At 40.8% G+C, this 27,189-nt stretch overlaps 1 protein-coding gene across 2 annotated transcripts; it reads left to right on the top strand.

The window, feature by feature from the left end:
- The first annotated feature begins 275 nt into the window (after positions 1 to 275).
- MMEL1 (membrane metalloendopeptidase like 1) lies at positions 276 to 26,805 on the top strand. Of its 2 annotated transcripts, none has more exons than XM_042831365.1 (23): positions 276 to 329; positions 4,662 to 4,825; positions 8,711 to 8,770; positions 9,552 to 9,713; positions 10,115 to 10,195; positions 10,604 to 10,699; positions 10,878 to 10,996; positions 11,668 to 11,733; positions 13,992 to 14,126; positions 14,754 to 14,843; positions 14,964 to 15,100; positions 15,296 to 15,389; positions 15,616 to 15,744; positions 16,019 to 16,117; positions 16,682 to 16,765; positions 17,043 to 17,146; positions 18,003 to 18,061; positions 19,865 to 19,984; positions 20,522 to 20,655; positions 21,077 to 21,142; positions 23,292 to 23,387; positions 23,937 to 24,013; positions 24,379 to 26,805. In XM_042831365.1, exons 2-23 carry the CDS (start codon positions 4,672 to 4,674, stop codon positions 24,476 to 24,478), a joined length of 2,262 nt encoding a protein of 753 aa, XP_042687299.1. In that variant the 5' UTR covers positions 276 to 329; positions 4,662 to 4,671; the 3' UTR covers positions 24,479 to 26,805. The 2 variants fall into 2 exon arrangements, with proteins under 2 accessions (XP_042687299.1, XP_042687298.1); XM_042831364.1 differs by lacking the exon at positions 276 to 329 and adding an exon at positions 4,311 to 4,525.
- Positions 26,806 to 27,189: the final 384 nt, after the last annotated feature.

Here is a 27,189-nt window from a genome sequence, read left to right as displayed (position 1 = left end):
GAGTTACAGAGGTAACTATGTAATTTGTAATCAAGTAACTTGATTAAAAATCAAGTGATTTTTAATATGGTGCAAAGAGTTAATTCTCCCTGATAAGTCTGCAGGCAGACCTGTGTGTGGGGAATGTACAAGGGAGGAGAGGGAGATGTAGGCACAGCACTGGGCAAGAGCAGGACTTCGTGGGGAGAAGCCTTGTTAGGATATCAGTGCTGGTAATGAGAACAAGCGTTTGTTTCTGACTGCTGGAAAACGTGAATGTCTGATTCTATTGCAGAAAGCACAACAACCACCTGCCCCTGGAGCTGAAAAACATTCTCCACAACACAGAGGTAAGATAACTTCATTTTTATCAGCTGCTCTGTGCAGAGAGCATGCATTCAGAAATGCACTGCAGAAACCACTGCCTGTTATAGCTAATAGCACTAATGTCTGATAATTGGTTGATGGCATTCCAAACATCTTTGTCTTTAGAGGGAGAATGAGGAAGAATTTTGAAAGAGATTCTAAACTTTGAGATTTTACTGATTCTAATCTGTTTTGGATGTGCATCACCTGGGAGCTTATTTACACTACACACACCTGGCTGTTCAACCAGCTATGAGAAAATATTAATCATTAATTTATATACACACATATACACACTGTTAGTTAACATAAATGCAGTTAGACTTGCTTTCAAAGACAAACCCATCATTCTGAATGCAGTGAGTTATCCTCTGCAGTCTGCATCCCTGCTTCACTAAATCCAAGGGCAGCGATTGTCCTGGAGCCATTCACTGTGCTCATTGCTGGGGATTGGGCTGTTGGCTTTTAATGTCAGACTGCCTCTTGGTAACTGTAACCCAAACATTGAAACCCAAGTGACAACAGAAATTAGCTACAATTACAGACTTGTGGTTCTTTATTATCTTAAAGACAAACACAGAAGTAAGAACAGAGTGTTAAAGCAGTTCTTGGAAGAGTTTTACTCTGCATAGCCCTGCCTCACAAACACTGGGGGAAAACTCCAAACTAAGGAAAAATGGAAAATATTTCACCTGGAAGTGATTTCAAGTCTGGTGTTGCACTTTTACCTCAATAGGGGGATAACTACAATTGCTAGATCATACAAGGTGAATAAAAATGACTGAAAGGAAAAAAAATAAGATTTTGTGCCTTAAATACAACCCACTCTTAGCTGGCCAATCTCTTCTGATCGGGTATCTGAGATAGAGATCTGTCAGCAGCAGAATCTGAAGCAACAGAATCAGAAAGTGAAATGCAAAGCTGCAATGGAAGGTGGCACATCCGTGTCCTTTGCATATTAACAAGTTCTTTATTGTGTCCCCACTAGAAATAAGGTAGCACCAGTCCTGAGCCTCTTTTTAATTAAATAGAACACAATATCCTGTATTGCTTTGTTTGCTTCTATTGAAAAGGCTCAGAAAGAACTAAGAGAAAAAAAGGGCCACAAGGGAAACACAGGACAAAAAACGAATTAAATTCTTGGGAATGGTACTTGCCTTTGTTGTTTTCTCATTTAGGAAATCAAGTTGCTTTTGTTTTTCTGTGAGAGGCAAAGAAAATACTTTTCTACAGAGAAATTCTTGTTTAATTACTATTGGAAGAAAACTGTCCAGCCAATACATTACTTTTTTTTTTTTTTTTTGCTTGGATGCACATTATTCTTTTTGACAGTAAGTCAGAAATCACTAGATCTGCTGCTTGTGTAGCTTTCCAGCTGACCAGGTCTTATTTCTAAAGCCAGAGTCAAAACCTATGATCAAGAACTAAAATAACACATTTTCTGCAAGCTCTGAGCACTCCCAGGCAGTCTCATGCCTTCCCATTGACTTGGTTGTACTTGCCTTGAAAAACCATTGTGTGTATACCTAAGACACTTGAAGTATCTGCTGTGTTTGCCAAAGCAGTGCAAATCTGAGTCTTAAGGTGGCAAAACCAGCTTTTCCCTGTAGAAAATGATATCATTAATCAGGCACCTCCTTTATTTCTCTGCAGTAACTGCAGGCTTTTGGATGACTGCTTTGGGTGGTGCACTGCTACTGCTCACCCAGCTGCAGGCTTACTGCAGAAAAAGAGTTAACAAAATGATTTAGAATAGGACCTGACAGAACAGGAGAAGCTCACTAATCCATTTCCTCCATTTTTTCACATTCCCTAACCCAAAACAGGCTCTGCGCTCCCTACACCATTTGTCACTGATTCCTGCCTGAGGAGTGATAATGGAAACATTTTCTATACAAACAAGTAGTTGATTTCAGAGCTAAGCTGCATGAGTAACAGAAATACAAAGTGTTTGTCACTGCTGACTTCCCAGGCTGCAGTTCCCATCAGCCTAAGGTAACCTTAGGAAGTGCAACACACAGAGTTCTTTCTATTTCCTATTGGAAACAGTACACCTTTTCCTCAGCTGCACGAGGAAGTGAAACCAATACACCATTGCAGATGCACCACAAAGAATCTGCATATAGTTCCCATCTCCTCCCGAAAGAAAACTGGAAACGATCTGTGGTATTCTCTTTATGACTAGGACAATGTGTTTGAGGGAATCTGCAAATTGTCTGAGGACATAAGAGATCCACATCCTTGGTGCTCAGGCATGACCTCAATGAAGTCACTTTAGGCCTTGTTTGAACCATTTATTACAGATGTGTCTTAGGGCTTTGGTATTTTTCTGTCCTTTGCTGTCTGGGGAGCAAGGGTCCACACCTCAAAATCCCTCATGGCATTCCCAGCCTCAGACACCACGTTAATCACAATCCATAGAAAGCTGTAGGCACAAAGCTCGTAGGTTCTTGGCATCTTGATTCTCCATCTGTCAGATGGGCAAAATCATGTCCTCTGATATCTTACAGCTGCTTTACAAAAATATCTGCATTGAGTCCTGGGAGGCACTTGTCTACTGCAATATGTAGACCTTGCTCAGAGCCAGCTGCATCACATGGCAACAACAAAACTACAGTCAGAAAGAACGCTCACGTGCAGAGGAGGTTCCTTTGCTAGACTCCCTACTAAGAGAAATAATAGATCATCTGGCACACAATTAAATGTACAACTGTTCTTCTAAGCAACCTTCACTTCTGTGACTAGCTTTCACAGACGGGTGTCCGTCTGCAGGATCTGCAAGCACAGTGGGGTTTTTTCAGATCTCTGAGTTCTTAGATTCCTCTTCAGATGGAGAGATGAGAATAGCTGCCTTCACACTTGGCAGATGCCTGACTTAATGTGACTCCGAAGGAAAGGCAAATTCTCAGAGAGGTTTTCAGGTAGAGCACTGACTAGTAGAGGAGGCTTAAACTCCTGGCTGAAGAAACTGGCATTCATTGTGTCCTACCCCATTCAGGGAAACACGTCTGTGCTCATATTCTTGGAACACTGTTTGCACATCCCAGTAAACAGCACTGCCACAAAGAAGCCCCTGCTCTGCCCCCAGTGCTTCCCTGTGGCCACACTCAAAGCTGAGAGTGCTGGTGAAGAGCTCAGCTCGAGAGATGCCAACCTTAAAATCTGCAGAGAGTTAGCTGGCAATAAGTTACACTAGCTGAATGCACAAAACAGAAGACAAACAGAACAAACTGTTTCTCTCTCCATTCCAAAGGCAGCTCTGGAAAAGAATTACATGAAACCCAAGGGAAATCACATTCCCATCCTTCTACTGTCATACCCAGCTGTTAGCTTTTAGATTTTCAAGGAGAAGCACAAAAGGAATTCTGCACATCGCCCGCACCTATGTATAAATCAGCGTGCTTTCACTCCACTAACTGTTGTCTGTATTACACTGAAAGCTGCCAGCACTCTCAGGGCCAGAAGGTTACGGTAGGTTTCCACCTCTGACTTCTCACTCCTCCTTTGAGCACAGCAGCCAAGTAACCTGGTGGCACATTTCAGGAAAGCCGGAGGAAACTCGGCAGGAGCGGTGCAGCGCGCAGGCTGTGAGCACAGAGCCCTCAGCCTGCCTGCGTGATGCAACCCCTCCTCCCCCTGCTGCTCAGGAGCGTCTGCTTGAAGCTGGGAACTGCACACAGCTGAGCTCAGAACTTTGGGAATGGCTCTGAGAAGACTGAGGAGCTGGCAGTCAGGAGCTCTGGCACGCCTGGCAGCTGACGCGTGCTGTAGGAGCTTTCTCCTTTCCAAACCCTTCATCTCTGCTAAGGACAGGGCAGACACAGCTCAAAGACGCTCGCATCTGGAAGGATCTCTGTTTGGATTCTGCTACTGATAACAGAGCCACTCACATCCACAGAGGAAGAGAGGAAAATTATTGGAAACAGCAAGACACTTTTCAAAGCGAGGACTGAAGGAGGCAGATTTTCCCCTCCTTCCCCTTTTGGGAGAAAGGAGTTGCCCAACCAAGTCATGAGACTTTCTCACACTTCCCAAAGCAGGCTCCTGGAGCGATGACACGGCACCACTGAGTCTGGGTGGCGTAGCCCCGCAGCACGCCCTGAGTGCAGGCAACCTGGTAGGCACGGAGAATGGAGAATGAGGTTGGCAAATCTGTGGACAATCAAATGGACAAATACATGTAATAATTTGGAAGTTTTCTTTACCTATCTTTGCTTTTATTCTGCTTCCTTTTACTCCCTGATTTGTCATGCATACACCCCGTACCGATTTAGCCGTGCAGCTAATTCTTTCTTACCCTCCCCTCCATAATTTAGAGTTACAATAATGGGGAAATCAGAAAGTCAAATGGATATTGTGGAAAAATCAACAAAATCTGGGAAGAAATCCTGGCGCTTCGTGGCCATCGGGCTGGCTGTCCTGCTGCTCCTCATGACTTGTTCTGCAGTCGCCCTGGTAATCCTGTATGCCAGCAGCAGAGGTAAGTAACCCCTGAATAATTTTCCTTTTTCCCGTGCAAGCAACATTAAGGTCTTTTCTGCAGAGCCAAATGAAAACAAAAATACAGAGAGAAGGTGAGCTCACCTCTCTGAGGGAGTTGGAACTCACCGAGAGGGGATTGTGGCATTTTATTTCATTATGAAATTACAGGAAGTAAGATTTAAGTAATTCTGTGCATTTTGTTGAGTTTATCATCTGTTTGACAAAGGTAAAAAAAATGCTGCACTATTATGGAGGGGAAGTATGGCTGTGTGTGTTTTTACATTTCCATATGTTGTAGCACAATAAGTGTCAGTGCACTGCTGGAGTGGGGGAGAGACTTCTTTAAAATTGCATCGTGCAATTTGAGCTCCAGGTGAAATGTGCTTCAGTGACTTCCATGAGAATGATCTGCCAGAAACCTGACAACAAGGTTTGATGTGCTCTGCCTGCACATAGTAATTGCAGAGCAGGGATACTCCCCATTTTGGGGGAGTAATAATTCAAGAGAAAAGCCTTTTTTTATTGTTTACTTTCTCACTGCCAGCAATTGAGTGTTATCAGCATTTGTTCCAATGCTGGATGAAATCCCTGAGCGTTTGATATTCATAACACTCAGCAGTAGTTGTTCATTTTTATTCTGCTTAAGAGAGGAGAAAAAACTCCCGTAAGCTAAGTCCTACAGCAGGCATTTCTGTATCAAAACACTGAGCTATGAAGAATTTTTGTTGCTTGGATGCATAAAAGATATGAGAAACCTGCTGTACACATTGCTTCTTGGGTTCAGGCAAATCAAAATTCAGGCATTATTAACACTTGTCCAGATATTGGCCTCACATCCAGGTCCGTGAGAAGAAGCTGCATGCAAAGCCAGCGTATGCATGTTAAAAAGAAAGCTTGTTTGTGGAAAAAGAATTCCAATAAATAAATATGTTTCAGGCCTGTATCAGCAATTAAGCTTTCATTTGAAATGCTTCCCAGATTCAGTCATTCCCGAGGAGAACGTGAGTGCAAAATGATAGCAAAGCTGCAGTGCTGCTTGGCCTGTTGGCTATTTCGCTAATGGAAAATTGAGAGTTTTTTCTTCTTTTATCTCCATAAAACAAATAAACAAAAAAAAAAAGAAAAAAAGAAAGAAAGAAAAAAAAGAATGGCTGAAGCTCAAGCAGCAGCAGTTCCACAGATCTAGAAGCTCTTTGGGGGTTTTTGATATCTAGAGCAGCTTTCATGCTCATAAAACCTTGCCTAACCAAGCAAGAAAAAGTTTAGTAAGAATAGCAGAGTAATATTTGGGTGAGCAAAGAAAGGGAGGCAGACAAGTGAAGTGGTTCGTTTTCGAATCTGACTACAGCCTGTTCTCAATTACACCTTTCCATCACCACCTACACACCCATCCTGGCAGCCTTTTCATAGCTCTCTCTCAGCTATGTTCCACAAATATTTACCAACCTCCAAATCTCATCACTTGCTGCAGCACTTACAGTTTGAAGAACACTTCAACACATATTGTAGCTGTCAAGTCATAACCAATGGCTTCTCTGAACAGACATGAGTTGCAAACAATTTGCGTTTTCATTTAATTGCCAGTCCTGACCACTCAAATCATCCATTTAATTGATACATTATTCGCCTTCTGGCTCCCAGGTTTGTATGTTTCTCTCAGGTAAGATGGGCAAATATTTTCTTTCTGTTTGCATCCCTCCTGGTTGCCAGCAGTCCCACCTATTGCACAGGCTGCTAGAGCTCAGGGCCCAGTCCTGCACCTGATAGCATTTACAAACAAACAAAAAGAAACACAATCCTTGAAGTAAGGAGCACCTCGTTCTGGGATTGGATTTCCAAAAGCCATTCCATGCCCCTTGCATTTCCTATGCTGTGAATGGAATAAATGTGCATTTAAATAATGGGTTTGTGAGAGCCTGCTGACTGTGAGCAGCATCTGAGCTCAGCACCAGCATGAAAAAGAAGAGGTTGTGGCTGAGATCTGGCTCATGTCCTAGACTGCTGATGGCTCATCGTTCTTTAGCTCCATGAATGTTCATTAGTGAGGCATCCTAGTCAAAGGACGTGGAGAATGTAAAGAAGTGGCAGCTAACACAAAAGTCACTGTGAAATGACATTTGGGTGGCAAGACTCTGCTCTGTCCCAGTTCTGCTAAGATGGAGCTAAGTGAATGCAAGTGTGAGAGTTGTCAGTGGGAGTGCCAGGCCATGCACCGGGCAGCAGAAGCGGCCATTATCCCATCTGCTGATCCCCACCTGAAATTCTGTCTGAAATTGGCTGAAAGATGCATTTTACGTTTGTTTCCAGTTCTCTGAGGTTCAAGAAGTGCAGCACGCAAAGCCTCAAACAAGTGAGCAAAGACTCAACAAATACCTCACAAAGAGGTCATATCTCATACACAGTCAGGCTGGCTTGGTTCTTTGTCAGGAAAAATAAAACACACAAAAGAACCACTTTCTGAAGTAAATTGAGAGCACCTCGCCAGCCATTTCTGATCATCTCTTTTTGTGGCAGAGTTTCAGAGCACTCAGTGTGCAACCAAGGTTTCAGAACAGATTTGGCTTCCCTGCTTATGCATCTCAGTTACATTTTCACGGTCACAAGTGCTTTTTGAATGAGGGGTTTGAATCCTGTTGAAAGCAGCTGGATTCCAGAAACCAAAGTAAAACACTGAGGTTGTATTAAAGGGAGAAATTTCTATTAAAAACAGGCTTCATCTGAGTCCTGTCCCAACCCTGAGAAATGGTGGAGGAAATACAGCACACTCAGTGCACTTCTCACCCTGACCAGTACTGCTTCTTAAGGAAGATTTCAGAATGGCTTTGAACTATTGGCTTTTCCCTAGAAAGAAGTGTGTGTATATACACATATATGTATGTATATTTTTAATCTTCTCTGTGGAAGAGCCCATGGCTTTTAAATATATGTTAGAGAGTTTAAGAAACTCCACCAATTGTGCTTGTTTCCCCTGGTTATTAAAAAATGCTGAAGCCCTCTACATGAAGCTTCATATCGTTACACATATTTTGCTCATCCCAGGTTCAGACACTGAACTATTACCAGCCATGCAGACCTACTCCCATGCAGCACAACTGCACTCTACTGAACCCTGAATGTTACATTCCCAATCACAGCGAGGGCTTTTTATGTTGCTTCCTCTGATGAACTTCAAAGCCCTCTTTCCTTCCCTACTGTTTTATTTCTATCTGAATTACTGTAATCTTGTTTGCTGTAATGTAAAACACGTGTTTTCATGGGAAGGAAGCTTTGAGCAACTTTTCTGCAAGCACCCCAGAGTAAGGATCAAAGAAGTTTATGATCAGGTGCTGTTACAAAGTCGAGGTGTTGAGTTCTAGATTTTACATGAAGGCCCTCTATCACTGCCATCAGCTTCACAGCAGCACATTTAGCAGAGAGCACCAAGCAGGAGGAGCTGGGCGCTGCTCCAGCTCTGCTCATCCCTCACACGTTAGCAGTGCATTGGGCTTCTGCAGATTTTCTTCACTGGAGGAATTTCACAAACCGAGACAAAGTATTAAAAAAGAGAAAACTAATATCCAAGAGTGATACTTTTCAGATTCTGCTGCAATGGGGATACAGATTCATTTCTTCACATAATAGTGGCACATGTTTGTTTCTGGTTTGGGTTTTTTTCCTTCTTTTAGAAGCTCTTGCAAAACATTTCTATCACGGAGACAATGAGCAGGTGAGTTAAAACTCACTGCTGAGAATGCTGTTGTACTTCTTGCACAGAAGTGTTCCACACGTATCCACAGATAAGAGACGTGTTTGACATTGATATCTTTTACTGGCACTGAGTTGGTGGATGACTGGTAGTGACTTCCAACTAATTCTGTCTGCTCTCTTACTCCTTTCTCTACAGGCACTCAGTATGGTACCAATTCAGGCAATATATGTACCACACCTGGTTGTGTTACAGCAGGTAACGACTCTTACAATGGTGATTATTATAGAAGTGATGTTTTACAAGTGATCTGCCCAATCTGAATAAACAAGGCAGGCTTTAAGACTGGATCAGTATTAAAGGAATAGACCTATTTCTGTCAAAGGCAATAAGTGTAGCTGTCCTCAGAAACAGCTGCAAGTGTAAACACTGGGACCAAAAAACCCAAATCTGTTGTTATTTCTCCATTATGTATTTTCATGGTAAGGAAGCAGTACAGGAAGATTTTGATTATGGTCAGTGGTTCTCTAGCTTGAGCCACAATTACATGAATTGAGCAACATAATCTATACCTATAAAGTATCACATAAATCCCCTTAGAATTAATTCTTCTAAGGAGCATGGATTGTACACACAGAGCTATTCATTTCGAGCATCTACTGGTGTAACTCCATCACATGCAATTAAGAGAGGTAAGACCACAGCAGAAATGTTCAGTCACCCCCTGGAAACACTGACTTCAGAGGCGGGTACCTCAGGTATAAGTCAGTGAGCTGTGGGAGAATTACCATATTGTCATTTACGAGCTCCCTCTGTAAAGCACTCCAATTGCAGTGCAGATGTCTGCTATCAGACACTTATTTGTGTTTTTAAACAAAGAATATGATCCTTTGAGTCACGGTACATGAGCACAAGTCTTATCCATGTTAAGCAGCATGAGCAAGGTGCCTTCTTTCCAGGCATGTTGGTGGCAGTCTCTGGTAGTCCCAGAGATTACTGGGTAGTTTATGGAACTCAACTCTCTAATTTTGATATGTAGCTGCTAGAATCATTCAGAATATGGACACAACAGCTGATCCTTGCAAGGATTTCTACCAGTATGCCTGTGGAGGCTGGCTGAACCGGCATGTTATCCCAGAAACGAGCTCCAGATACAGCATTTTTGACATCCTGAGGGATGAGCTGGAGATCATCCTAAAAGGTAGGAATGAGGCTTCTCTATCCTTGGTTACACATTAGTGTTTAATTTCAGCCGCACTATTTATTGTGCATTACGGAGAGAAGTGTTGATTGTGATTGTGATTTTTTATCTCCAGTCCTTTAATCTCTCCATCCTTTACTACATCCATCTTGTCATAACATCTTGTTCTCACTAAAAATTGTTGGTGATTTGGTACTAACTTCAAAGGGAGATGGACAAGCTGCATGCGTGTCCTTCCTGACACTGTTCTTTTGATAGCTCCTTTAAAGAGCACTCTAGTTGAGCAGTAATGGAAGCCTGAGGCAACAAGTATTTTTCACAGCCCTCAATTCTCAGTGATTTCTATGAAAAGATCAAAGATCTCCAGGGCAAAAATCTCACGGCAATGGATCTTTCCCCAGGTGTGCTGGAGACTGCAGATCAAGGGGACAGAGAAGCGTTCCAGAAAGCTAAGATACTGTACAAGTCATGCATGAATGAGAGTGAGTCCCTTCTTGTTTTGTTCCTTTGCTCAATGCCAAATGTACAACCTGAACGAAGGTCCATATAATATCCGTGGAATCGTGTAGCCTTGTCTGGAACATCATTCTTCAAATGATGATACAGTTGCCTTGGTATATGGCATGGGTGCTGCTTACCATCCTCAAACATGCAAAGCCTTTCCTTCTGTATGCAAAAAACTGCAATTCATTTCATTCTTTCCAAAGCCATTCAATCAAACTCATGCAGGAGACTGATGATTTCATGGTCTCTCTTGTTTTTTACAATGATAGACTCAGTTCCAGATTTAAATTGTATGGAATATTTTCTATTTTTCTTCTTCCTCCATTCCTCCTCACCCTTCCTCCCAGCTCTCCAAAACCAAATAGTATTTTTTTCTCCTCTCTCAGGTCTGATAGAGCAGCGAGATTCATTGCCTCTGCTAGAGGTCTTAACAATGGTTGGAGATTGGCCAGTGGCTTCTGCAGACTGGAACAACACCAAAGGTAATACTGTGCCTGGAAGAGGCAGAATTATTTACTGCACCAAGGTGACAGCTGTCCTGCAGAGCCTGACTTTTCCTTACGAAGAAAAGATTAAAATGTAGGATGCAACACGTACATATCTGTCCTGTTCAAATTGATACATTACTAAATAATGTCTGTTTTTCCTTTTATCTCCAAGAACCAAGCTGGAGCATGGAAGAGAAACTCTCCATAATGAACTCCAGATTTAACAAACGTGTCCTCATTGACATGTTTGTATGGAATGATGACCGGGATTCCAGCAGACATATCATCTATGTAAGAAAATTACTGCAAGGAATTATTTATGTGCCCCAGAATTATAACATGTTCTTATTTCCCCTACATATGGATCAGCTGTCCATGAAGTCAGTGTGTATACACAACTGGCAAAATTTATGTAATGGTTCAACTGTCAGATACGTCTCAAAGTTATTTTGGGAAACATTCCATGGTAGCTTTTTCTGCTACATCAATGGACCTTTGCTGATCTACAGCATTTAAGGGTTGAAACTGCTTGTGACTTGCAAAATGATTGTGAGGTTTATTATATAGCAAGATACTATTTCAAAAGTCAGTATGTGTATGTTCAGAGCTTGTTCATGCATTCTTATGCATGAAGTGTAGCCCACAAGTCAAGCAGCTTCTTTTCTAAGTTGCTTAAATTTATTTTTCTATCTCAATGACTACTGAAAGATTTTCCTCAATAACCCACTCTGAGTATCCATCCTGTCACCATCTAGAAATTCAGAGACAGAAGTTGTACTTTCCATCTCACCTCAGTTTCTAGAGAGCTGAAGTTCTTGAATGTTTGGTAGAAGCTCCTTGTTGGCCATTCCAAACTGGATGGCATGTGCAGCATTTCAAGGATGTTGCCTTTCAAGGACACCTTTGGACAGCACCGGTTCCTGTTCATCACTAACTAAAGAAATGTATATGATCTCCTTCAGATTGACCAACCTAGTTTAGGAATGCCATCCAGAGATTACTACTTTAATGGGGGCAACTACCAAAGGGTAAGTACCCCTTGTAATTTATTTACTATGTGCTACTAAAGTAACATCATTAAGTATTCCTGTGTTTTGGAAAACTCAAACATACGAATCTTCACGTTACAGAGCAGATGATCACATTCACTGCTCCATTTTTCTCTACTCACACCAAAGTTTCACCAACTTTACAAAAGGTCAGAACAAATGTCTAAATATCGAGACTCCTCAGAACTGGCGAATGCACACCGATAGAAGAAAGTTATTGTGAACAAAATATAACTGTATTTTATAACTTTTAACAGTTTCTAATTTTGAAGGATAACTTTCACTAAAATTGTGAACCTATGTTGCTTGTATCTTCTAAAACCACCTGCTCTGGTTGCTGTCATAGAAGGAACTGAAAACTTGGTTATCAATACGACCTAAAGTGACAATTCTTCTGTACTGAGCATGCAATACCACAAAATGACTCGTGTTCAAGACCAAAATATTCAAAAGCTCACATGTTCATTCAGAAAAAAAAACATAAATCAAGTTTTCCATGGAATAGCAAATCAATGTTAATTAATTAATTAATTAATATAATTACTCAGCTGGTAAGAATCTGCTGCCACTTCCTTCCTTCCCTCCTCATGTTCCCCAAAATTACATGGCAGTTCTGAGAGATTAAATCCTAGCTGCTCTTCTGTGTCAGGGCTCAGGGCAGAATTGTGAGGTTTCTGTAATTACTTATCAGGCTGTGTTTGCAACAGCTTACTAATTTATCAGTTTCCAAGCTCAAGATAATGCTTGAGTACTTTTTAATTGTCAATTATGTCATACTGGAGTGAGGATTTGCAACTTAACGTCGAACTCATTTTCCTAGCATGAACTGAAGGGAATAGAGAGAGAACGATCAGCATTTCAGACTCTTGTCTAGTGGCTGGAAAGACAGATTAAAAAAAAATAAAAATAAAAAGAGAGAGACTAGCTTTCTTGTGACTTCACTGCATTTGAATATATTTCCATATATTATATGGTCTAAAATACATTCCTGTGAAATTTTTATGAGACTGTTTTTCCACACCTTCTGGCCACCTTTATAAACAGCCAACTTCTGTTCATCTGTCTCATAATAACAACACATCATCTGCACATGGCTGTGTTGGGAACAACAAAGAGCTGCTCGAAGTTTGCTGGGAGCTGCTGGAACCAGGATTCTGTTCTACAACTTCAATGTAGTAGCAGTTACATTAAAAGGGACATTTATGCATCCCTGCTCAAAAATCAGATTCGGAAGAGCTCATAGGGGGTAGAAAATCAGGCACAGTACACGGATTATCTTTACTTAGCAAAAGAAAACCCAAAAGCATTTAAAATAACTAAATAAGAAGGGCTGTGTTTTTAATTTTTATGAATAAAGAGGAGAGACAACCCCTTTTTATTTGCTATTTAACAGCTCACTTCCCACAAACAATGAACCAAACTGATGACCCAAACTCCCCCTCTGCGTTGTCCAGCATCTTTTGGCACAACTCTTACTGAGGCTGTGGGAGTCCAGCCTGATTAAGGCCTCAGCATTCAGCCTAAAAACACAAACCATTATCATGTAAGTGCCCGGACTCGATTTCAAAACAGCTATTTTATTTATCTGGTTTCCAAGGTCTACGGAGGAAGAAAAGTATGCAATAATGGGTAATATTAAGCTTTTTTGTATCATAGGTCTGTACTCAGCCACCAGATATCTTTTCAAGGCCCGTTCTGAGGCGTTACTCAGAGCCATAGCTTCCTCTTACAAATAAAGCAAAGGTATCACTGGGACCCAGCCCAGAGAGCTTTTCTTTCAGTCTGTGAAAACAGAGTTTAGAGGATTTATGGTATTAATTTCAGAGAACTTAAACCCTTCACGTTTACCCCGCTTTTTGGCGAGTAGGAATCACTCCCATAGTGCAACTCCAAGCACAGAGCTTTCTTTTTGCTCTGGTTGAAATTCTAACCCCAAACTCCAGAGTTAGCTTGCTTAGGGATGCAAAAAATGTTGCTTTTGTTATGTATTTTGAGACTGGGAACTGCACTGCAAAGTATTACGGGATGAACTCATAAGGATTGCAGCAATATCTGTTACAGTAAGGAAAAAGAAAAATGACAATAAAATTAGAAATGGACTGTAGAAGCTGTGCCATTGAGCCCAACATTATCACAGCAGACTGTAAAAGCTAAAATAACAATCATTTGCTTAATGACAAATGACAGCAAACCTTTCCATAATGACCCTACGCACACATACAATTTCTTCTGTGCAGGTAAGGGAAGCTTACCTGAAGTTCATGATCACTATTGCTAAGATGATCCGAGAAGACATGAATGTATCCAAAGATGATTTGTTTGTCCAAGAGGAGATGGCAAAGGTTATGGAGCTTGAAACAGATATTGCAAATGTAAGTAGAGCAATGAAGAACCTCTCTGGATGTTTGGGTAGAAGGAAGAGTCTTAATTTTCAGCAGTTTGACGCAGTTAAAACTCATGGCCAAAGGAAAAAAATAGCAGGGGGTGAGGAGAGAAGGAAGCTTTCTGTGCCATGAGCAGCCCAGAAATCAGAGCCTCTGTGTGTATAATTATCTCTACTGCATGCACTGCTATCATGTCTGCTCTAGCCCTAGCCATACTGGTTTTTTTGGAAGTCTCCTAAATCAAAATGCTTCATGTTCTGCTAAATGCACGTCGTGATAACCCCAGGATTAGCTCCCTTGCATCATTAGTTTGCGTTTTTTGGGGTGCAGTAGACTTATAAAAGCTTGGTTGTCCATTCTGAGAAAGATGAAGGGAATCTCTTGCTTCAAAATTATTGAAGCATTATTGATTTAGAGGTGCCTGAGTTGTTGTACTGAAACGTAGAAAGCAACACTGGACGCCAACTCTGCTCTCGTTTCTCCCCCACAAAAAAACCCAAACCTGTTTTTATTCTCAGTGATGTTTACATGTTTATGTGTGCACACATTCCTGTGACTTCAGCCATTGGCGTCTGTGTCAGTTGATCATGGTAATAACTTTGTGAATGTCTTCAGGCAACTACCCCAGCAGAAGAAAGGCATGATGTAACCTTGTTATACAACAAAATGACCTTAAAAGAGCTACAGGAAAAGTTTGCATTGAACGTAAGTGTTCTCTAGTGCCTGTTGCTTCTACTACCAACACTAGAACATTCAGAGGCATGGAAAGTGTGGACAGTTACTAAGGCACTTAACACCATGAGTATGTGTCTCCTTTCTGCCTAGGAATTTAACTGGACCTTCTTCATCCAGGGTGTCATGTCTTCAGTAAGTGTTCAGGTTGACCCAGAAGAAGAAGTTGTTGTATATGGCATGCCATACTTGCAAGAGCTGAAAGCAATTATTTCCAAGTACTCAGCAAGGTAAAAAAAAATAAAATTTGAAACAATTCTGTGACAAGTCACAGAAATACTGTGGAAACAAATTATTGGGCCCAATTGCTAGTTCTCCTAGTTCTCTTAGAAAAGAGAATCACACAGCATCACTGTTCTCCTCTGACAGTCTGCACTAATGTTACTTTTTCTAAGGGATTAAAGTCAGCTTTGCTTTCCACACAGCACCATCCAGAACTACCTCATCTGGCGACTGGTAATCGATCGAGTCAGCAGCCTGAGTCGGCGCTTCAAGGATGCTCGGGCCAGCTACAGGAAGGTATCTCCTCTCTGCCAGTACCAAGCTCTGCAGTCTCTTTAGAAGAGACCCCCATTCACCAAGTCAACACAGGGACATTGTTAGAGCACGTAATCACAAAACAAAGTTGAAGGAACAAGAGAAACTTTTGTCTTTAGTTAGCTTTCTCATTAGGCAGCAGTTTGGCAGAGGATTTTTAATAAAAGACGTGCTGGCAGAATTGATCCTGTGGTGTTTTATATTCTAGGCACTTTATGGGACAACACTGGAAGAAGCCCGCTGGAGAGAATGCGTGAGTTATGTCAACAACAACATGGAGAACGCAGTAGGAGCAATGTATGTCAGGGAGACATTTGCTGGTGAGAGCAAGAGGATGGTATGTAGTTTCCCCTTTGTACTATTGTACCTCCAGTGTCCACAGTGAGCATTCCCCTCCATCTGATCTCCCAGCCTACTTTATCTGGTACAGATACCCACCAGCCATGAGTCAGGAAGCATAAGAACTCACTTGTGATTCTCTTTTAAATGCCAGGTACAAAACAAAGAATTCTAGGGAAATCAGTTTTCAATAGGAAACCCTTCATCACCTTAACTGTGTTTGGGAAAAAATAGCATGTAAATAATTCATTTTTTAACTGCCTCTCTTTTAGGTCCAAGATTTAATAGATAAGATTCGTGAAGTGTTCATTGAGACCTTAGATGAGTTACAGTGGATGGATGAGGCATCTAAAGCAAAAGCTCGTGAGAAGGTCAGAGAGAACATGACACTTCAGTATTCTTTCATGAGTATGAAATCTTTGGAATATTGTAGCATTAGTTTCCAAATGAGAAAAGTTTAATGTCCATTATCCTGTTATTTATTATCCATCCTGTGACATTTTCCTTTTCTTTTTTTATCCCTTCTTAGCTCACATACATTTTTATTTCCCCTAATGCATCTTGTGAACCACATAATAAGTGAGAAGATGACACCCATCAACTATACAACAACTGAATACAATGCAATTCCCCAAAGGAAAGTTTTCACTGACTTTAGAACTATTGGCACAGTTGCCAAAGAAAAAGGAGTTAAGCTGAATCTTGTTAAATAGTTCTGTAAGGTCTGCAAGTTTACCGTAGTGATTGGCCACACTTGAAGAGGAGAAGACGACTGTATGTTCTGTGTTGGGGTTTTTTTGTTTGCTTGTTTGAAGTCTCACCAGGCAATAGGATGTTTTCAGCTACTGGCATCCCTGTTCTCACAAACAGGTGTGCAAAAACAAACAAAAGTGAATTTGAATCAAAAAAGGAAAGGTTAAACTCTTTTCTTCTAGGCGTTGGCAATTAAAGAACAGATTGGCTACCCAGATTATATTTTGGAAGACCAAAATGAAAAGCTAGATCAAGAATATGCCAATGTAAGTACACTGTATGTACCTCAATAAGTACCTCACCTCTATATAAAAGCCTACACTTATTCTCTTGCCACACTGAGTACTTAGACCTAAAGTAGCTATCATTTCCAAGTGACTGGAAAGCATCTAAACTTGATTGCATGGAACCTTTTGGAAATTAGCTCTTTGCGTGCATTTATAAGTGATACTTTTTAATCAAAATATTTTAGAAGCTGCATTCAGTGGCACAAAGAATTCCTCATTCAGCACATCTTACCAATACCAAGATATCTTTCTTCAGCTAAACTTCAGTGAACACAATTACTTTGAGAACATCCTAGAAAATCTGAGAGCTGGAGCCCAAAAGAGCTTGAAAAAACTTCGAGAAAGAGTTGACCAAGACATGTAAGTTTCAAGGAACATGTACATGTCAGGTACATAACCTTAAGTCCCGAATTAGTGGTGTCACAAGTACTGTGTCAAGATAATGGTAGATAGAGCAGTCAAGGCACCACGTGACACTGAGAGGACAAAAGATGTGGGAAGAGCAACATCTTAGGCTGATGCTGCTAACACTTGGCAAGAGGCCATGGCTTCAGACTGCTTTGAAGTGGGCTGACCAGAAGTGTATGTCAGGTAGAAGAGAAGGAGGGGGGATGGAAGGGGAGAAACACAAAGAATAAAAGGTTGTCAAGTTATGGGTAAAATTTTCCAAAAGAAGCTTATTTCAAACAAGAATTACTTCTCTAAGTTAGTACTCATTATCCATGAAACAGTGGACTCCAACTGCAGACATTTGTATATCTGATTCCCGATTTGCAATGACTGTGATTATTCAGTTTTAACTAAAATTTTTCAACAGACAAGTTGGGTCCTAACTTCTAATTTCAGCAACTACCTTTGCTGCTCAGAATGTCTTCTAAATGTTAATTTTCTTGTGAATGTAATACTTCATTTCCTCTTAAGCTCAGATAGTGTTGAAGTGACCTGGGAAACAGCCACCACATTCCACCCAGTGTCACTGTTCAACATTCAAGAGCAAATGTGTTTCTCGCTTTAATTTGTATTCTTCTGGATGAAAGATGCCAATAAGTGAGACATCATCTATTTCCTATTATGAGTATTTCTTTACAGCTGCATTCAGTCGCACCCTTCTTCCCATCTCAATCCTTTAAATGCAATCTACATTTGTGAATAAGAGTAATTCAGTAAAAAGAATGTTTACAATATTCATGAATTTGTGTGCAATGTTTCTTTTCAGATGGATAATTGGAGCTGCAGTGGTCAATGCATTCTACTCTCCCAATCGGAACCAGATAGGTAAGTTAATACCAATTTTAAACAGTTGTTAACCAGTCATTGCTTCAGAAGCGTGCAAGGAGGCAAACCTGCCTGAGCCTTTGTGGAAGCTGAGGGCAAGGTAGGCAGACTGTTCTCTTCAAACAGCAGCTTTGTTGATGAATATTCAACTCCCCACCCCCCTACTTGGCAGGCATAGTTCATATACTGTAATTGGAACAGCCTTATGTTTGAAAGCCTGAGACAGTAACTGCTACTATACAAGTGCCAGCTTCAGCGACCAGGGAACGCTCAGAGTGTGTTCTGGGCTGTTTCTACTCATGTTTCCACATTCCTGATAAACATAAGGGCAGCCTTCCAGTTTGCTCTCTGTGCAGATGGTACAGAAGTAATTTTTCTGAGAGGTGAACTACATTAAAGAAACCAGCCTCTGCTTACAGGAGGTTAGAGCTGAGATATTTTGCTGAGTTGCTAGCCTGATCCCTCTTGCTCTTAGTAGCCAAGATCTCAAATGTAAGAAGACATGATGAACGTGTCTGGTTCCACATATTCCCATTTCTGAGCTCATGCATGCGGCCAGAAGTTCACATTAAACCTGGAGATACTGTAGAGTCCTTGCTGAACTCCGAGGACCTCAAACAGGGGAGGAACCAAATCATTTCTACTCCGTAGAGCTTTTTGCGCTCCAGAGCAACAAGAGTATCACTATGTTAAGTAGTGCCCAATATGGTAAGAGAAAAATATGTGCCTTTTCTGACCAGACAAGAACTATATCCTCAGAGCATCAAGCTAAAACCACAGCCCAAGGGCAGATTTATATAATATTTTCCTAAAGGCAGGGACATCCAAAGCACCCGTGATGTGACCCTTTAGCTTCATCAGAAAGAATTATTTCCCACTTCTGCAGCTTCCATTTACTTCTATATTGTAGGTACAGCAAGGCTATGAGTGATCCTTCAGCCTCAGTAGCACTCCTCCTGTAGCTTGCTAATAGATGCCATCATAGTGCTGCACGTGTGTTCACCATCAGACTCTTGCCACATCATCCCTATTTACTGACACTGCTTTCATACTCACTGTTATCAGCTGTGAGCTGGCTTTCCAGACGTGAAATCTGGTCTTAATGAACCAAGTGTCTAATTATGGTATTTCAGTTATTAGCAAATATCTCAGTAGAATTAAGTGCTTTCAGTCTTAATTCTTCTAGAACCATGTACATCTCTCATTTTTCATGGGAAGAAAACTAAATCCTATCGCTTCTATATAAGGCTTTTTTCAGAGAGACTGAAGAAGGATGGACCTCCTGCTGCCCTCCCACAATGACATGGGAGTGCACTTGGAGGTCTGAAGCAGTTACTGTTCTGCATGTTTTACAGGCTGAGTGTTTTTGGTGGTAATCAGCATATGATTGCTCACCTTTCTGCACCCAAAATAAAGCAATAAAACATCCATTAGTTCCCCTGTAAAATGGCTTTAAAACACAAACTGTACCCATCTCCAGGAGACAGTTACTAAACTTCCTGTTCTTCACTCACTGCATTATATGTTGTAGATCAAATGAGGCTAAAGCTGAAATGCAAATGATGCTTGGTTCTCAGAAGAAATACTGTAATTGCAGATGTGCTAAATTAAACCTCTATTAACTTGTCATTCCCCATTTGTACAGAGGGAAGCAAATTCACAGGAGGAGGCACGATGTGTTTCTAATCGTTTCATATTTTAGATGCTCTCCTGACCTTTTAACCAAATAACCACGGAGTTTGCCAAGCATGCAGCAATAAAGCCATCTAGCTCCAGTTCCTCCCTCTCTGTTCCTCTTTGCAGTTTTTCCTGCTGGGATTCTACAGCCTCCATTCTTCAGCAAACACCAACCACAAGCCCTGAACTTCGGAGGGATTGGGATGGTTATTGGGCATGAAATTACCCACGGCTTTGACGACAATGGTGAGAAGATAACTCAGAAAGAATTCTTCTTTCAGTTGCATTCATTACATTGTAAGAAATTAAAATTATACACTTGGGTGACTGAAGTATCCATGCACAAGTGTGCACACACCTGCTAAGTTAATTACCTGGGAGCAATACTTGCACACTATGAGCATTCTCTTGAACGGTTTACACTGAACTTAGAAGGCCACTCAAGGTGTAAGAAGGTTTTTAAAACAAATTGAGTCAATGGCAATTCTCAGGAAAACCTGTTGCTTCTGCAGCAGCATCAGATTTGGAAGTACTATCAATACAAACAGCTATGCTGGCTTCTAAAGTGAAATGAAATCTGTGCACTACGTTCTTCCTTCATTCCTTCTTTGTGATAAAAGAGCAGCTAGCACTGTCCTGAAATACAGGAATCGTTTTTCTCCCCGTGTGAACTTATGAAATAAATTTACTTTATTATCTTTCTCTAATGTGGCATAAAACAGTTTTGAATAAAGTCCCACTTCTGATACTGTAAGCCAGTAACGTATTGCATTTCTCACACAGGTCGGAATTTTGATAAAGATGGCAATATGTTTGACTGGTGGAGCAATTTCTCAGCTATGCATTTCAAGGAGCAGTCTCGCTGCATGGTTCACCAGTATGGGAACTACACGTGGGAGCTGGCTGGAGGACAAAATGTAAGTGCAGCTGCCAGGAACAGCCACATATAGCATCTTTTGTTTAGGACATTAAGGGGAAACAGGCTGATGCAGGTTTGACAACAGCCATCTCAAGCACTTGGTTCAAATTCAGTAACAGAGTGTCTAGAGAAAAGAATTCAGCAGTGCCCACTCCTACTTTTAGATTTACTTCTCTTCTAAAGCCTGCCTTCAATAAACCAATCAAAAGGGCAAATTTCTATCCAAAATGTAAAATAACAATTACTGGGGAAAAAGAAAAAAAAAAGCATTTCTCATTTACATGCTCTCCTTCTTTGTCCTAGCACAAAGTCACTGCTGCCTTCTGTTCCACACTGACCGTCAGCTGTGCTTCAGCTTGTGGTTCTTTGGTTACTGATATTACTGACTGTAGAATAAATGAGTGATTATTCTTTTACAGGTCAGTGGAATAAGCACATTAGGAGAAAATATTGCAGATAATGGAGGAGTCCGACAGGCTTATAAGGTAAATTTCAGATACACTCTGCATGATTTTTACCTGATATTCAGCAATTCAGGATGCTTTTTATAGCACAGAAAAACTGACAACTAACATGTTATTACATAAAGTTCTAGCTTAGCTATATATCTGTAAGTTTATGTCCCAATAGACCCAAACCCAAGGTAGGATTGCTGGCATTCTTGCACCCAGAAGAGCACAGTTACACACTGATTCTACATAATGCTTGGTGCTGCATTCTTCAGTTCCAGGTAAACAAGGGCCATGTTCATAAATAAGCACAATGTTACACAAGAAAAAGCACTCTCGATTTTCTAAAGCTCGTAATTCTTAAAATGGCAGCTACAACCACAAGCAGCTCATCACATGGCAGCAGGCTCTAATCTCAAAGCAGTACAGCTTTGTGATATTAGGAAACAGAGCAATGCGGTCTTTTCAAGTTTTTCTCTCACACTTTTCATCTTTGATCTCAAAAGTGACATCAGGTAAGACAAGAAAAGATCACATAGATGCTCCATCTCCTCCTCAAAAGGAATGCAGATCACATCTACCAGAACACCTGTCTCTAAACACTTAGCTCCTTTTGTTGCTCGCTTTGTCTTATGAGCTTTAGGAAATAACACAAAGAAGTTTCTTCTACCTTGATGCTGTGTCTTTTTTGTAGTAAGCAAAAAAAAACAACAAAAAACCAAGATAATTTCAGAACTCTTCTTTCCATAGTAAAAAGGCTGCTTCAACTAATCAATTATGTTCAAAATAAGAGAAATGCAACTGTATTTCAGAGCACTGCCTCTGTGCTGCAGCTGAAAGGTGTTTAGCATGCTGCTCTCTGTTAAAAACACCCCTGCATATCGTCCTATTTCAACAGGGAAGACAGCTTCTAGCCTCAGGGAAGTCCAGTATCTGTAATCCTCCAGGTTTACAAACCACTGTTATGAATAGGAACTCAGTATTTATTGGCACAAAGGTTCTTTCCATGTGGAGCTCAAGCGTGAGCATGGAATGTTCTTTTCTAAGAATAATCCCAGCAGATGTCAGGCTAAAACTTCTCTCCAGTTGTAATATGGTAACAGTTAAGGGTGTTTATAGAAGAACATCCTGAATTTTCAGAAATCTAAACTGGAAAGTCTGAATCTGAGGAATACCATTAAAATTAATTACTTCACTAATGTGAATACATATGTGATTCTGAGATGTATTACTCATGTGGAAGAGCAGCGTGGTGTGACACGTCCTGTATACAGGATCTGCTGAGGCTCTGTGCTGCTGAATGCATTTGAACCCCCCAGTTCTACCTTTTGTATTTTGTGTGCTTTGGGACTATCTCAGCAACCACAAGAATAAGGTGATAGAACATTTGAAATTAATCAGCATGAGGACACATTAACTTGTCTCCATTATGTCAATATACCTAAAAAAAGAAAATTGGCCAATTAATGTGTAACAATAAGAGGTAATGGATTTAACATCAAGCAAGATTATTATCTGCTATTTTATAAGCAGCTACCTGAAGACACAGAAATCATCAGCACAGAAGATAGAGAAGATTTATGCTTCTTCTCTAGATACAAAAAATCCTACAGAAAAAGTAATGTAGAAGCTGATGATTTCACCTCAAACTGCAGTCACGTTCTGTCTCTGTTGCCTTACTGAGCTAGTATTTATTTCCAGCTACACTTGAGCTGAAACTACCTGCCACATGGTGCCATGCTTGCTTGCTGGTCCATCAGCATGGCAGGTCCTACCTTTGGGTAAAGCAATCAGAAATTCCCAATGGATCTCCAAGTGTTAAGAATGAACACAGTTCTCGCTATGGAGGTTCATTCGCCTAACAACTGCAAACCTAAAACTCCACTTCCACGTAAGAAAATGGTATTTTTTCCCCAGTTTATGATCAGTTTTCAGTTCAAAGATTTCTCCAAAGATGACTGCAAATTATGTTTATTCAGAATACCCACAATGACTTTTTTTTTCCATAAAATTTGCCGTACTATTTGTATCAGAAAGACAAAAATTAGGAAAACAGAACAGAGAACACATTGAGTTCACACACAGTTCTGATTGCAATCTCTCACTTCAGCATAGCATTCAGAACACCCATTATGTATGAATAGGCCATCCTGTTGCTTCACTGAATTGAATCCGTAATTTCTAGGCTTATTTAAAATGGCTGGAACAGGAAGGGAAGGAACCAAAGTTGCCTGGACTGAATCTGTCCCACAAGCAGCTTTTCTTCCTCAACTTTGCCCAGGTAAGAACACTCAGAAACCCACAGACAAGCCTGAAGTTTACAGAAAACACCAGTTCCACTTGTAAAGTGATTCACACTGGCTGCACGCATATTCAGACTACAGATGTTGCTACTGACTCCACTTCTTTCCTACTTTTTTTCTCCCTTTTTTGCAATGCAGAAACAGTAAATTTGCCAAGTTCAATTTCACCCTACCACCTGGATAAGAAATTCTCATGTGTTTTCAGTCGTAGGTTGACAAATGTTTGACATTAGGGGACCTAACACTGTGCATCCTGGACTGCCTGCCTTAAACCCATTCCTTTGAGGAAACACATAGGTGGTGTTAATCAAGAGCTAGTTTACCTATCCCAAAGATACAGACAAAACTAAAACTAATTAGAGAAAACAACTGTGTCTATTCTGCTCCCTCTCTAAAACACACTCCTATTGTATTTGATATTGTAACAAATAGGGTCACCTCTCAGGAACTTTGGAAAAAGGGAACAAAGTGCCCCAATTGCATTTCCTTTAATGCTGATCCGCTAATTATTAATTCTCCTTATGTAGGTCTGGTGTGGTTCCTACAGACCAGAATATGCCAGCCAGTCAATAAAGACAGATGTTCACAGCCCTCTGAAATACAGGTGGGTTTACTTACTTGGTTCAATCCTTTGCACCAGTGAAGCACAGAGCCAGAGAGCAGTGCAGGGCTAGCAGCTACATGCTAACAGACAAGATAGATTCAGGCCAGCATAGAAATTCTCCCCCTGTAGGACACTGCTGAAGAGTGCCCTCCTTTAGTCTGAATTTGCCAATCTATAGAGAATGTTTGTTCCAGCTTTTCAGTAGTTATGTCAGCTTTGTTCTTCTTGCAGAGTTAAAGTGTGTGGTGCTCTGAGATGTAGCTGAGTTCCCTGACTCAATCACATCATGAACATAGTTTTCTGTTTTCCAGAGCAATTATCTCCATGCACTGTTCCACGCAAATAAGTGTCTTCTCTTTGTTCAGGGTGATGGGATCTTTGCAGAACTTTGAAGCCTTCTCAGAGGTGTTTCACTGTAAAAAAGGCACTGCAATGCATCCAGCAGACAAATGCAGAGTGTGGTAACCAAAGGACTACTGGCAAGAATGACATACATTGGTGACACAATGAACAATTCTTGCCAACTATGTGCCTGATGTTTTCCCACTCAGTCACAGCCAAGGCTAATGGTGCAGCTACTGTAGTGAGAATCAAGGAAACTGCAGCACTCGAGCTTTTATGGTTCCACTGGGAAGTATGCAAGCATCTCAGTGACTGCTGGGCTGTGCTGAAGTGTGCTCTGGAACAGAAACGACTGTTGGAAATGACATCCTGACTGTTACTAAGATACCACATCAGGGCTACAAAGACTAATTCTTAAAATAAACAAACAAAAACAACCCAACAAACCAACACGCAACTGCACATCTATTTTTCAGAAAGCAGCAATGATTTTAATACATCTTACAATGACACCTGAGACTCAGCAAACCTGTTTGAGGTGTTTCACAGGACTGTTTTGTAGTATTCTGATTCAGTTTCTAGTGCTTTCTTCCCAAATTCAGGTTAAATCTAGTTTAAATTCTCATGTTGTCTGTCTACTTGCACTTTGATTACTGCTTTGATGTAAGAGATTGCTGTTTGTCTTCATTACCACGTGAGCTGTATGTTCAATGCTGCTGACTTCATGCAAAGCTGTACTCTTCTACTGCACTTGAGTTCTGCTCCAAAGAGCACCTTAAAGTGAGTATTGCCAGACAGGAAGTCGCACTTAGAGGAATACAAATTCTGTTGTTAAAGATAAAACTATGGGGTCTCTTCCTTTAGAGATGTATTTAAAAAGATGCTTATTCTTGTAGAAGTGTATAAAATACTTTTGGGCAAATAGCAAATGTGAAAGTGGAAACAATTAAGTTGTTTTAATTCCGTGCCTTTTCATTTTGCCATAGTCTATTTTACAGTATTTACACTTGAAGAATGTAATATCATTATTTTAATTAAAAAAAAAATACAACGCAATAGCCAATGCAGCAAGGATTTTGATATAGAAGTAGTTGGGTGACCTTCAGTAGGTGTTCTAATATGATGATGATATTTTAAAATGTGAACATTTAATACATTTTAATTAATCTTCCAGCAAATGTTTTTCTTTCTAGCAGAGGAATCACTGGAAAGCAAGATATTTACTGCTGGTGCTTAACTTGTGAAGTGCCAAATCACACTATTTGTTTGCTTCACACATTTTGTTTGCAAACTAACAAAAGGTTGGATTATCTAAACCATAGGGAAAGAAATTAAAATCCCATAATAGAAGCAGCTTTGCCCATCAGAGGTGACCTATTGAAGTACTCTGGCCCACGTATGAGAGCATAAGACAGTAAGAGCAGGCTAAATCACTGAGTAAAGCTCTCCAAATTCTTTAATGAATGTTAGTTTCCCCTACTAGCGCGAAATCGAGTTACAGGTAAATTGTAGCATTTATAGCTAAGAATACATAGTTCAACTGCATTTCATTTCCATCTGAAAAGTAACTTTAGAAGATTACTTTCTGAGAGAATCAGTGCTACCTCAGGGATGAACCTCTCGTCCATGCCCTTCAAAGTCTCAGAGTTCAGTACAGAATAGGCAGTAAGCAGTCACATAGGGTTTAGTTCCAGGTTTATTTATTTCATCTCTTCAGAAGATGAAGAACTGCTCAGCCCATAGAATTGCCTGCAAACAAGTAGCACACAAAGCATGAAGTTTGGCTTTCACCTCAGCTAAGAGGAAAATTGCTTCATATCCAGTTCTTTTCCGGGTTGCACCTCAGATGACTCTGTATGGAAATCTATTCCAGGAGATGCAATCCAGATCATATCAGGTTTTGTGTTAAAGCTCTGTCAGTCAACTGAGGACAAGTGCACTTGCGCACAGATTCTGACAAGGACGCAGATTTAAGGCAGGTAAGTAAGAGGAAGAGATGATTTTTCAGTGGGAATTGCTGGATTTGCATGCATAAGTGCCTGAAAACAGTAGGATTGACTCACACTCAAAATAAAACAAAAAAAAAAAGGCAAGGAGAAGAGTGCAGTAACGAGCTCCAAGAGTCCTTTCCACTAAATCGATAGCTACATAAGGGAAGTCCTAGATTGAATTACACCTGTAATAGGCTTTATTTTTCTCAGGTGTTACCTTTATAGCTATCAACATGATCTAAAAGCCCCCTTGGAATGAAATGCTGTCCAAGTTTTGTCCTGACCAGGAAGTGAGGTTAACCTTTCTCGTCACATCTAAAACTGATGCTTCACAGGAAGACCATTTCACTACTGTTTCCTATTTGACAGCATTTCACTTCTTTCAACATGAGATGTCTGGTTACAAGACAGTCAAGTGCTCCGACAGATCAGCTTTTGTCATTTAATTTGTGTATGGTGGCAGGCAAAAATAAACTGTATTTAACTGCACTGTGTCCATCTTCACTTACTCGGATTTTCTATGCCACACGTAAAGCTACATTTCACATTCATGCAGTAAAACCTCCTCCCTTGTGCGTGTCTCTTCCGGTGGCTCCTCCAGCAGGCCGTGCCCACACCGTTCTTTTATCAGCTCCTGCTCAGAGATCCAGCAGCACAGCTGGGGGCCCTTTGGAGCCTGGTGAGCATAGACCTCACAGCAGGCTCAGGCAGTTTTCCCACCATGGTGAAAACATTTTTGTACTCGGGTAATGAAGAAGAGAGTGACATTTTCAGTACTATGCTGTGTAGTAACCTGTCTACTAAGGCACCAGCAACACCTCACGGTGAACTACAGCTAGAATA

This window comes from Centrocercus urophasianus, unplaced genomic scaffold (assembly GCF_019232065.1).
Source record: "Centrocercus urophasianus isolate 14NV4802_14NV808 unplaced genomic scaffold, USGS_Curo_1.0 seq_36, whole genome shotgun sequence".
NCBI classification, from domain to species: domain Eukaryota; kingdom Metazoa; phylum Chordata; class Aves; order Galliformes; family Phasianidae; genus Centrocercus; species Centrocercus urophasianus.
The sequence above is the reverse complement of the archived record's forward strand: the minus strand, read 5'-3'. Positions and strand labels throughout refer to the sequence as shown.